General features: G+C 45.2%; 1 protein-coding gene across 1 annotated transcript; it reads left to right on the plus strand.

Annotated features, from left to right (window-relative positions):
- Positions 1 to 1,120: 1,120 nt before the first annotated feature.
- Positions 1,121 to 11,111, plus strand: LOC308166425 (GTP-binding protein REM 2-like; the record flags this gene model as incomplete). The annotated part of the gene is made up of 5 exons (XM_080540726.1): positions 1,121 to 1,174; positions 3,657 to 3,966; positions 4,474 to 4,547; positions 8,767 to 8,944; positions 10,807 to 11,111. The coding sequence occupies 5 exons, from the start codon at positions 1,121 to 1,123 to the stop codon at positions 11,109 to 11,111; spliced, it is 921 nt and encodes a 306-aa protein (XP_080396852.1).
- Between the last annotated feature and the right edge of the window lie 619 nt (positions 11,112 to 11,730).

The following is an 11,730-nucleotide window of genomic DNA, read 5'->3' on the forward strand; positions in this document are numbered from 1 at the left end:
CTAAAGAATATTTTGATGGAAGAGAGAGTGTGATAGAGAAGAGAGAGAGATTTCAGAGATTAAACAGTGAGAGAGAGTGAGAGAGAGAGAGAGAGAGAGAGAGAGAGAGAGAGAGAGAGCGAGAGAGAGAGCGAGAGAGAGAGAGGTTGTCAGGTTCTCACTGCCAATGGGAAAGTGTGGCCACACATGAAACATTTGTGCGCATGTACACACACACACACACACACACACACACACACGCACACACACACACACACGCACACACACACACACACACACACACACACACACACACACACACACACACACACACACAGAGCGCAGGGTGTACAATGATTTGTGGGAAAAGCTGTGTTCTGCTGCCCCCTAGTGGCGAAGCGAATTTTAATGTTATTACCAAAAGGTCAATAATAACTCAGCTGAGCGTAACGGAGCACCGGAGCACCTTATCATCAACAGACTTCTGGGTTAATCTGCTCCATTGCAAATTCTACTGCATTTCCAGAGAGCTGAATTAGAATTAGTTCTACCTCATAGTGCTGTTGCAGTACAATTATGTGCGTTCAATTTAATTAAATCATGTATCAAACCTGGAAACGACTATTTCCGCATCATGTAATCATGTGCGTGAGTCATAAATGCAGACTTAAGAGAGAAAGAAAGAGAGAGAGAGAGAGTGGGAGAATATGGTGCACGCTATCACTACTGCAGTTATCAGAAGCATCTCCTGTGGAGAAAAGTGTGTTGCCTGCAGTGTGTCTGCAGTGTACGGTGCTTTATGAGAGAGGCTGCGTGTTTGAGAGGCTGCGTGTTTGAGAGAGAGAGAGAGAGAGAGAGAGAGAGAGAGAGAGAGAGAGAGAGAGAGAGAGAGAGAGAGAGAGATTGAGAGAGAGAAGACACAGTGAGAGTTAGTTTTTGAACGTGTTTGAGAGACAGAGGGAGAGGGAGAGAGAGAGAGCTCCAGGTTTTTTACTTTGTAGGTACATCTGAGTCGTGTGCCAGGTGAGATCACGCTGTGTCTTTGAGGCAGAGCGTTCGGGAGTGGGAGGGCGTGTGACAATTCACCCCATAGATTCCGTGGAAATCGGGTTTCTTCTTACCGGTGTATTTTAATTCGCAGATGCAGACAGATGCGCCCAAAGACAGAATCACTACCGAGGAAACTCCGACGAAGGTAGGCGGGGGGTGCAGCATGTGTCTGTATGTGTGTGATGTCAAATGTTTTGCTCTCCGCACCAGATCTTTGACATCGGTCAGGTGTCAATTTATCTAGAGGGATTAGATCGTTTATGAATAGTCATGAAATCAATTTATGTTAGATATGTGTATCTCTGTCCCCTTACTCTCAGTGTGTGTGTGTGTGTGTGTGTGTGTGTGTGTGTGTGTGTGTGTGTGTGTGTGTGTGTGCGTGCGTGCGTGCGTGCGTGCGTGCGAGAGAGAGAGAGAGAGAGAGAGAGAGAGAGAGAGAGAGAGAGAGAGAGAGAGAGAGAGAGAGAGAGAGAGAGAAAGAAAGAAAGAAAGAAAGAAAGAAAGAAAGAAAGAGAGAGAGTTGATGAGGAGGAGGGGGCAGCAGACACAAGAGGAGATGGTCTAGTTAAGATAAAGTCTATGATGTCACCTGTTTGATACAGTGTTTATGTTGACATGACTGCAGGCTACTACTTCCTGTTAGACAAATAAGTCACAACACCCTGCAGCTTCTCTGCTCACTGCTATGACTTATTAAACCATTCTGATCACACACACAGTCGTGACGCTCCCCTTTTCTTCCAAGTTAACAGCATTCATTTGTAGAAGGGATGTGTTTTGCAAGGCAATTGCAGACTGAACTGTGGGTGGCATTTTTATTTTTCTATTAGGCTCCATGAAAGAGTTCCACATCTGTAGCACTGGTGCTGAGAAGAGAGAGAGATGGTGTCTTTCTGTCTCTGGTTGCTGCTGAGTGGACACACCCAATCAAAGGGGAGGAAGGTTATTAGAGTAGAGTAGCCTTGCAATGGAGCATCACCTTCGGCGTATACCAATGTTCCACCCTTTTCCATGCAGCGTGCCCATCTCCTCTACCCCACATGGATTTAACAGTATGATTTGTTCCTATGCTTTTGAAGCCACCTGGGAGCGTGAGCACTCCAGGAAGAATGGTGGATCTGGTTCTTTTCAGAGTCGAAATGATAAGGAAAATGCCATCGAAAGCACAGAGATCAACCGTTATTTCAAACATTCCCATTAAGTTAACTGCACGAATAACAAATGAATGACATTGGCTGTTATTTGAAAGCAATTCAAACTGTTTAAATAGTCACACATTTAGTTGTACATGAAAAAACATAGTAACAATTAAATTGCTTCCTCCTGTTGCAAGGACTAATGGTGGATATATGGTTTTTGTGTTGCATGTTGTGTTGCATTATCTCACTAATCAATACACCCTCCACAAGTATTGACCCCATTAGTAAAGATGAGTAAAAGGGGTTATATAAAATTTACCTTTTGGTGAATTAGCTTAATGTCACACTGAAACAAATGAGAAACATCCAATCTTTAATTGAAGTAAAAAAATATCTGTCAAGAAATAATTAACAAAACCACGTGTGCCACAATTATTGGCACCCCTGTATTTAATACTTTGTACAACCTCTCTTTGCCAATACAACAATCTGAGAATCTGAGACCATTCCTCTTTACAGAATCTCTCCAGATCATCCAGGGTCCTAGCTCCTCTCTTGTGCACTCTCCTCTTCAGCTCAGCCCACAGGTGTTCAATGGGGTTTAGGTCAGGGGACTGAGATGGCCATGGCAGAAGCTGGATTTTGTGTTTAGTTAACCTTTTTTGTGTTGATTAGGATGTATGTTTTGGATCATTGTCATGCTGGAAGATCCAATGAGCACCCAGTTTTAGTTTCCTGGCAGAGGCAACCAGATTCAGATGTAAAATTCCCTGGTATTTCATGGATTTTATGATGCCATGTACCCTAACAAGGTTTGCAGGGCATTTGGACGAAAAACAGCCTCCCAACATCACAGAACAGCCTCCCTCCACCATACTTAAGAGTGGGGATCAGGTTCTTTTCAGTATAGCCATCCTTCATTTTACGCCCACTTTGAGTGTTTGTTGCCAAAAAAAGCTCAATTTTGGTTTCATCTGACCATAGAACACGGTTCCAGTCAAAGTTCCAGTAGCGTTTAGCATACTCCAGGCGCTACACTTACTGTTACGGGGTGAAATTACAGGAAAAGCTTTTTTCTGGCATGCCTTCCAAATAATCTATTGGCATGGATGTGGCGTCTGATGGTAGTTTTGGAGACTTGGTGATCCCAAGATGCTACTCTCCTCTGTAATTCTCTAACATTGATCCTTAGGTATTTTTTGGGGCTTCTCTTACCATCCTCCTCACTGTGTGTGGGTCTTCTTCCAGGCAAGTTTGTAACAGTTCCAGTTGCTTTGAAGTATTGCCCTAACGGAAGATCATAGTCATAGATTACTGCTTGAAAGTTCCAACACTCTGATCAATATTTGAGTGTTTTCCATGTAATTGCATTTGCAGCATTGTACCGTAATTTATACTGCTCACGATGGGTTTGGTCAATGTAGCTGATAGATGAGTATGTATTGTATATCACATCACATAAATACACTGTATCTGTCTCTCCTCTAGTGTGACGGTATGACCCTGTCTAGTGCCCCATCTCTGCGTAGAGGGAGTACCCCTCTGCCAATCAAACACCAGCTCAGACGGGAGGAAGCGGTCCATGATGATTGTGATTGGACAACAGGATTGGCTGGAGCTTCTCCTCCACCTATCAGCTTCAGCACGGCGCTGGATGATACCATCACCCCAGGGGTAGAGGGGAGACCTGATGGGCCCTTACGGATCGCACTACTGGGGCAGAATGGGGTGGGGAAGTCATCCCTCGCTATTGCCTTGGCTGGGGATTTCGACAGAACTGCATCGGTGGACTCTGATGGTACATTGGGTTGTGTGTGTGTGTGTGTGTGTGTGTCCGTGTGTCCGTGTGTCCGTGTGTCCATGTGTGTGTGTGTGTGTGTGTGTGTATGTGAGGATGTAGAATAGAATCTAATGTGTGTGTATGTGTGTGTGTATGTGAGGATGTAGAATAGAATCTAATGAATGTGTAACCTCAGTGCAATGTATACCAGATAAATAAAGCACACCTAAAAGGGGTACATGGGCCCCATCACCCCCCTTTGTGGGGCGGCTGTGGCGCAGGAGGTAGGGCTGCCGTCTAATGATCGCAAGGTTGGCAGATCAAAGTGTCCTTGGGCAAAACCCCAAATTGCTCCCGGTGAGCGGGCCAGCGCCTTGCATGGTAGCTTGCCGCCATTGGTGTGTGAATGGGTGTGTGAATGGATGAATGAGAGGCCGTTGTAAAGCGCTGTGGATAAAGGCGCTATATAAGTCAGTCCATTTCCCATTACCCCTGAGACGTGACAGTTGGGTGTCTCTTCCCCAGGGGAGGGCTATGTGCGCACGGTCACCGTGGACGACGAGGACAGCACCATTCTTATCTTTGACAACTGGAGGCAGGTGAGCCAAACAACACCTTTGCTATCCCACTCAACACCCTGATGCTGCACGCACGCACATAGGCACGCACATAGGCACGCACGCACATCCTCACGCACACACACACACTGTCTCTCTAACACCCCCCCCCCCCCATCATCATCTCCTCTTCTTCCCCTTCTCTGCCTGTAGCTACTGGCCTTTATACGTCTTATCACCTCTCTTTTCTCTTTTGTGTGAAGAAAATTACCTTTGCTTCTGACTTGAATGGGTTTCATTGGTTTAGCCATAAAGCAGTGGCCTATCTCTCTCTTAGTCCGCACACACACACACACACACACACACACACACACAGTGGAAACGTTCAAGTGACCAGCTGGGGACTCACTGATTGGCTGCAAAGTCGAGAGTCCATTATCGGGCCATTTTCCGCAATTTCACCTCTTTTCTCTTGGGCACACTTCTAATCTGTGTGTTGACGTGTGAGAAAGCTGCTCATGGAGAGTGCTATAAATATACTCTTTTTCTTTTCTTTTTTTGGAGGGTTTGTGTTTGTCTATAGTAATATGTGTGACCCAGGTGGGGGGTTTGGTAAAAGCACAACATCATGCTGTCTTTGTCGCTGCAGAAAGAAAAAGAACACAGTTGGAAATCAAATATTTTTTTTCTTTGATATTTTTTTTTCCCCTTTTCCCTGGAGTTGACCTTGATCTTCTGTTGTCGTGTGCCTGTTTAAGCGAGAGCATTATACAGAGATGTTGTTCAGTGGATGTTGTTTTATTGGAGATGCAGGTGCTTGTGGAAATAAAATAAAGCCCAGTCTTGCCATTAGGCAAGTGGTAGTAAATATTTTCATAGGCGAAAGACTTAAATTGGTGTGGAAATAAAATAAAGCCCAGTCTTGCCATTAGGCAAGTGGTAGTAAATATTTTCATAGGCGAAAGACTTAAATTGGTGTGGAAATAAAATAAAGCCCAGTCTTGCCATTAGGCAAGTGGTAGTAAACATTTTCATAGGCAAAGGATTTAAGTTGGTGTGGAAATAAAATAAAGCCCAGTCTTGCCATTAGGCAAGTGGTAGTAAATATTTTCATAGGCGAAAGACTTAAATTGGTGTGGAAATAAAATAAAGCCCAGTCTTGCCATTAGGCAAGTGGTAGTAAATATTTTCATAGTGGTGCTGGTGTAAAGCCAGTGGGAAGTACAGAAAGACTGTGTAAGGTAGGGAGATGAAAGGGATATGAAAGTTCTTGAAGATCTTTACCTTTTCTTTTTAGTGTTTTCCCCTGCTTTTATATTCATTCTATGCATGTATATGTTTTTATATATGTTTTTATATTCTCTTTATGTTCTTATTCCTGTTGTAAAGCACTTTGAGCTGCATTTCTTGTATGAAAGGTGCTATATAAATAAAGCTTTACTTACTTACTTACTTGTCATTATGGTGATGTTGCACTAGCAGTTCTCAGAAGAGATTAAAATGCTCCAGAGCCTTTTATCCCGAGGTCACAAATAAACCTTTGCTTCTGCTCGGTGTTCAGTCTACAGATTGTCATCTCGAATCATTCGAACGTGTATTCTACAAGCATGTAGGGGTTTCAGAGAGCCACGGAGCACGTGGAGAGGATTGTGCTGGCTTGGAGGTCAGTGGACAGAGAGTCCGTCAAAGTATAAGGAGAGAGCGGACAGGAGGGTGGAGGATGCTGAATCGGTGGTTAGAAGGGAGAAGGATTCAGCAGAGGGTAGGGAGGATAAGACAGAGGAAGAGAGAGCGGAGGGCGAGTTTTTCCATAGACATACTACCCCCCATGTACTGTTTCTCCTGTGTCATATATTTGACTGACAATGGCCCCCAGGATGGTGCTTAGATTACTTTTTCCTACTAAGACTGGTGGATAATAGATGATTCACTTACGTAGTTAAATGTATTTGTTGTAAAGTCGCTTTGGAATAAGGCATCTGCTAAATGGCAAAAATGTAAATCATGTAAATGTATGATTTAAAAGTCACATTTGGCTCTATTCACATCGATGCGAAAGCATTGGAAGTGAGTGGGGTGCGTGTGTGTGTGTGCCTGGGTTTCCGTTAACCGGGAATTACCGGTCTTTGTCCGGTAAATTTGGTTGAAGTCCGACATATTGAAAAGTCGTCGGACATATTGTCCGGTGAAAATAATTCCCTTTGAATACAATTCGCTAAAGTTCACATTCTGATTCCTTCTATTTTAAAAAAGACGAATATATAGGCTATGTATTTCTTTTATTATGATATGATTTGACACCGGCATGATGATGACTCCTAATGTGTAGGCTGGCCTATGCGAAACAGCGCACAGGTGCCACATGGGATTGATGCCAGATGGGATTACAGTTTAACCAGTCTATTACCGCTTAAACACAGCAGCCCATTCGGCGGTAACCCATGCCTATCTGGCAACCCTGCCAACCCGTCCACCATAGTAATACGGTTTCTTGATTTCCCATCTATGGGTGCGTTCGTAAACACGCTCTGGAAATCCGATCAGCACTCGCGGAACGCCTCTCGTCCAATCGAACGACTCGGTCGCTCTGTGACATCGAAGCCAGCGTGCGCTCCGGCGCTCTCAGAGCGTGTTTACGAACGCACCCCTAGAAGTTTCTAGCCAGCTAGCTGAAGCTGCTACACACACTAGAGCCATGGCGACCGAACGGCAAGTTAAACAACATACTATAAAAGTGACATTGTTTTACTCATTACTCATACATTTGTTGTCATTCAGTTATACAGTTGTGTTCTTCCCATTGTCATACTCCCGAGCTAAACGAAATGCCTTCCCAACCAGCGAGACTTATAGAAATGACGTTGTTTTATTGATTTTAAAAAAAAGGGTAAAACTGGAAAGAGAAAATAGAAAACTCACATTAATCCCAAACAATTTAACAAACTTCAGTTAACGTAATGTGGAGTCCGTTCATTGATCGATGCTGTCTGTTCAGTTCCCAGTGAGGCGCCCGTTCAGCGCTGGACCCGTTCAGCGCTGGATTTGACGCATGGCATAGCGCGCATCCGTCAAATCATGTTATATTATTATATATTATATAGCTCGCATCTAATCGTATCGGATGAGAAATAGACATTAAATGGCATATATAGGCCGCTACACAACAGTAATCACCGCGACAAACAGCTATATTAGATTTGGAGAAAAAAAAATATGATTTTGCAAAAAAAAATTTTTATTATATTTTAATATGATGACCGGAATATATCACGTTTGTCCGGTAAATCGAATTCTTCCCGGACACGATGTCCGACGGCAAATTTTTCTAACGGAAACCCTGGTGTGTGCGTGCGTGATTTTGACAACTTGCTTGTCCGTGTGTGTTCTCTGCGTGTGTCACCAGTAACTGATATGAACTGAGGTTGGTGCTGAGCGGTGATTAGTCACCAAGCAGCAGGGCATCACTGACAGGGCGTGTAGTCTGTCACTCCACTCTATCACACTCTGCATGCATGGCTGCGGCAATAATGGAATCATTTGTATGAACAACCCCCCCCACACACACACACACACACCACACACAGACACACACACACACACACACACACACACACACACACACATAAAAGCACTTTCCTGTATGACTCACAGGTCTACCTGCTGGCTGTCACAGAGCTACGTATATGGGTAATGCACAAACCCCTCAGACCCCAATGTTCTGGGATCCTTGGCAGAATAGATTAACACAGGAACAAACAAGATGGATGTGGTTGTTTGGTTGTCTGATTGTCTGGTTGTCCTGCGCACAGAGCCCGAGTAGAGTGTGAGTGTGAGTGTGAGTGTGAGTGTGAGTGTGAGTGTGAGTCCACCAATCATTAATATTTCACTCTAGCCTGATCCATAAAGCCTAGTTTATACCCTACGTGTGTACACAATGCAAGAACACAATTAGCTATGCAAAATAGTGATCCTGCATACCTCTTCACTCCAATATACGCAGTCCAAAGATGTGCAGTCCAAATATGTCATGCCATGCAAACATTGGTGTCATACTCGGCAACATATTCTGGATGCCGCTGCAGCAATTACTGTATGTTCAGTTGCATGATGTAGAAGAAGTGGCATTCATGTAACTGAATGGAAGGTGTACTCAGTATGTGTGTGTGTGTGTGTGTGTGTGTGTGTGTGTGTGTGCGTGTGTGTGTGCGTGCGTGCGTGCGCGTGCGCGTGCGTGCGGTGATCTGATCTCTCCGTCTCCCAGGACCTGTCAGCCCTGCAGTGTGAGGTGTGTGTCCTGGTGTTCTCTGTGACGGACAGGCGGAGCTTCCACCGCACCGCCCAGCTCCGTCTGCTCCTGAGGGAGATCCAGCCCCAAACTCCCATCATCCTCGTGGGCAACAAGAGCGACCTGGTCCGTTCACGCGAGGTCAGTGCTCAAGGTGAGGACCTTCTCATGGATTCGTGCTCAGGTCGTTCAAACACAGTGTGAAAGTGCCGCTTGTTTGACAGTGATTTCTTCTGTTGTCGTTTTATATTAGATATACTGAGAATTGAGGCGCTTAGGTGGCGTAGCGGGTTAAGCGCTGACCATGTAACTGCAGGGTCCCCGGTTCGATTCCGGCCAGGGACATATCCTGCATATCATCCCTCCTCTCTCTCTCACCCATCCTTCCTGTCTAAACCTCTACTATATCTGTCAATAAAATGAGAAAAAGTGGGACTGCCCCACTCAAAAAAAAAAAAAAAAATATACTGAGAATTGAAGTCTGTATCTCTACATTCTGGGAAATCGTAGCTATCAATTCAAAGTCTGCCTGGGGACAGTGCCAATGACTGGTTGCGCAATAACTCATGTGTCATACTTCCTAAAGTGTAGCTGTTTCCTGTCACCACATTTGATTGCCAAGAGTAGTGATTTCATCTGGGGAGTCGACTTTGTATATAAGGGCTGTGCTCAGAGAAGGAGGGGGGGGGGCTCTGGATTTGGCAACCTCTAGACTGCTGTCATGTACCTTTATAAATAAAAAGCTTCAAGCTAAGTGGATCAATCTCCTTCTGTCCAATATTCAATATCAATAGAGAAAGAAACCAGATTAAATCCACTACACTTCCCTCTCAAATACATATGAGTCACGCGGTATTTCAGCTCACACACTTCTCCCTGTAGTTTCTCACTTCCAACTTCTCACCCGTCTCACTGTCTTGTCTTCTCCATGGTTCTAGTGTGTTCTGACTGGTCCAGTTGTATATCTCTGCAGGGGGATGGTGATGGTGGTGCAGAGAGAAATAATAAAATATGTTAAGTGGCACTGCGCTTCAGCTGCAGTGCAGTGTGGGAGTATGGGGGGAGGGTATTGTACAGAGAACTGTACATCTACACACGCACACACGCACACACGCACGCACGCACACACACACACACACACACACACACACACACACACACACACACACACACACATTCATTTCAGAGGTGAATTAGCATCACTTTTCGCTGGTGTCTGAATAAATTGATCTAATTGACAATTAAGGTTTTAATTAATTGCCATTTTAGATCCTCTCCCTTGTCATCCTCAGTATTCTCTTTCTATCTTTTGCATGTGCTACTTTGTGCTAAGGTGTGTGTATGTGTGTGTACAGTACCAGTCAAAAGTTTGGACACACTTTCCCATTCAATTGAATTTATATACAAAGTCAATTGAATGGGGAAGTGTGTCCAAACCTTTGAGTGGTACTGTATGTGCATGTGGGTGTGAGTGTGTGTGTGTGTGTGTGTGTGTGCATGCATGCGTACGTGTGTCCTTGTGTTTCTCTAATGATACAATACATCTGAAGAGGACTAGGGATATTGTAGTGTTTTTCTGAGGTCAGGCAGGCGGGAGCTTTGCTGAGTCACAGCGACATGAGAGAATGAGAGATGCTTCATCACATAACTAATACGGCTGCACCTGTGACATGGCTGTGTACTCAATAATCCCATTCTCACTGTGAAATGGGTTTACCCCTGACATCTGTACTCATTCATGGATGAATCTCTCTCCATTTACGGGCTCCCTTCCTCTTCAGCAAGGTTGTTAATAAACAGTGTTTTCCGGTCTTCAAGCTCAGGAAGTCAAGTTAGCAAATTAGCTTTTCTCTCTGTGTACTGTATCTGTCTCTCTCCCTCCCTCACCTCTCCCTCCCTCTCTCTCTCTTCCTCTCCTCCCTCCCTCGTTCTATCTATCTATCTCTCCTCCCATATCCCTTTCTCCCCTACCCCCCCCCCCCCCCCCTCCTCTCTCTCTCTTTCTCTCTCTCTCAGAGGCCGTCTCCAGTGCCGCTCTGTTCGATTGTCTGTACCTGGAGATCTCGGCCTCCCTGGACCACCGCACCACGGAGCTCCTGGAGTGTGCCGTGAGGTCGGCCAGAGGCCTGGGTCCGTGGCCCCCCGGAGGGGCTTGCGGGTGGGGAGACATGGGCGGAGGGGGTCAGCGGGAGAGCATGACCTCCAAGGCCAAGCGCTTCTTGTCCAGCCTGGTCCCGCACTACCACCGCGGGGGGGAACGGGACACGGGCAAGTTCCTGCGACAGAAGTCCCGTTCCTGCCACGACCTGGGGGCCCTGTGATGACGGGGGTGGTGGATGGAGGGATGGAAGGAAGGGAATAAAGAGAGATGGGTGTCTACAGAGAGAGAGAGAGAGAGAGAGAGAGAGAGAGAGAGAGAGAGAGAGAGAGCAAGAGGGATAGGATGTAAAGGAGGGCAAAGTAAGGCAGAAAGAGAGCAGCTCAGCTCTGTTACGCTGATAATAATAATAATAATAATAATAACTTTTATTTGTATAGCGCTTATCCTGCAAACATCGCAGCTCAAAGTGCTCCGTGATGAAGCGGAGAGAGAGAGAGAGAGAGAGAGAGAGAGAGAGAGAGAGAGTGAATGATGAGGGGATAGTGAGGGACGACACATACATGAGGCAGAGAGGAGCAGGAACTGAACAACAACAACAACAACAACAAGGTTGTGATGCTGCGTCTGGGTTAATTATTCACGTAGAGATTTTGTACTAGAGATTATTACCATGCCTGTTAAAATGACCCCAACAATTCAGAGCTGTTTTAGAGTTGAAAACACTTGTAAATACCACACTGACTAAGCGTATTGTAGTGGTGTCACTAACCTGTCACCTCACCATTGTTTTCATGAAGGACAAACAAATAAAATACTTTTAGACGTCTTGAGAAAAGAAA

This window comes from Nansenia antarctica (assembly GCF_963989245.1).
Source record: "Nansenia antarctica genome assembly, chromosome: 1".
Taxonomy (NCBI): domain Eukaryota; kingdom Metazoa; phylum Chordata; class Actinopteri; order Argentiniformes; family Microstomatidae; genus Nansenia; species Nansenia antarctica.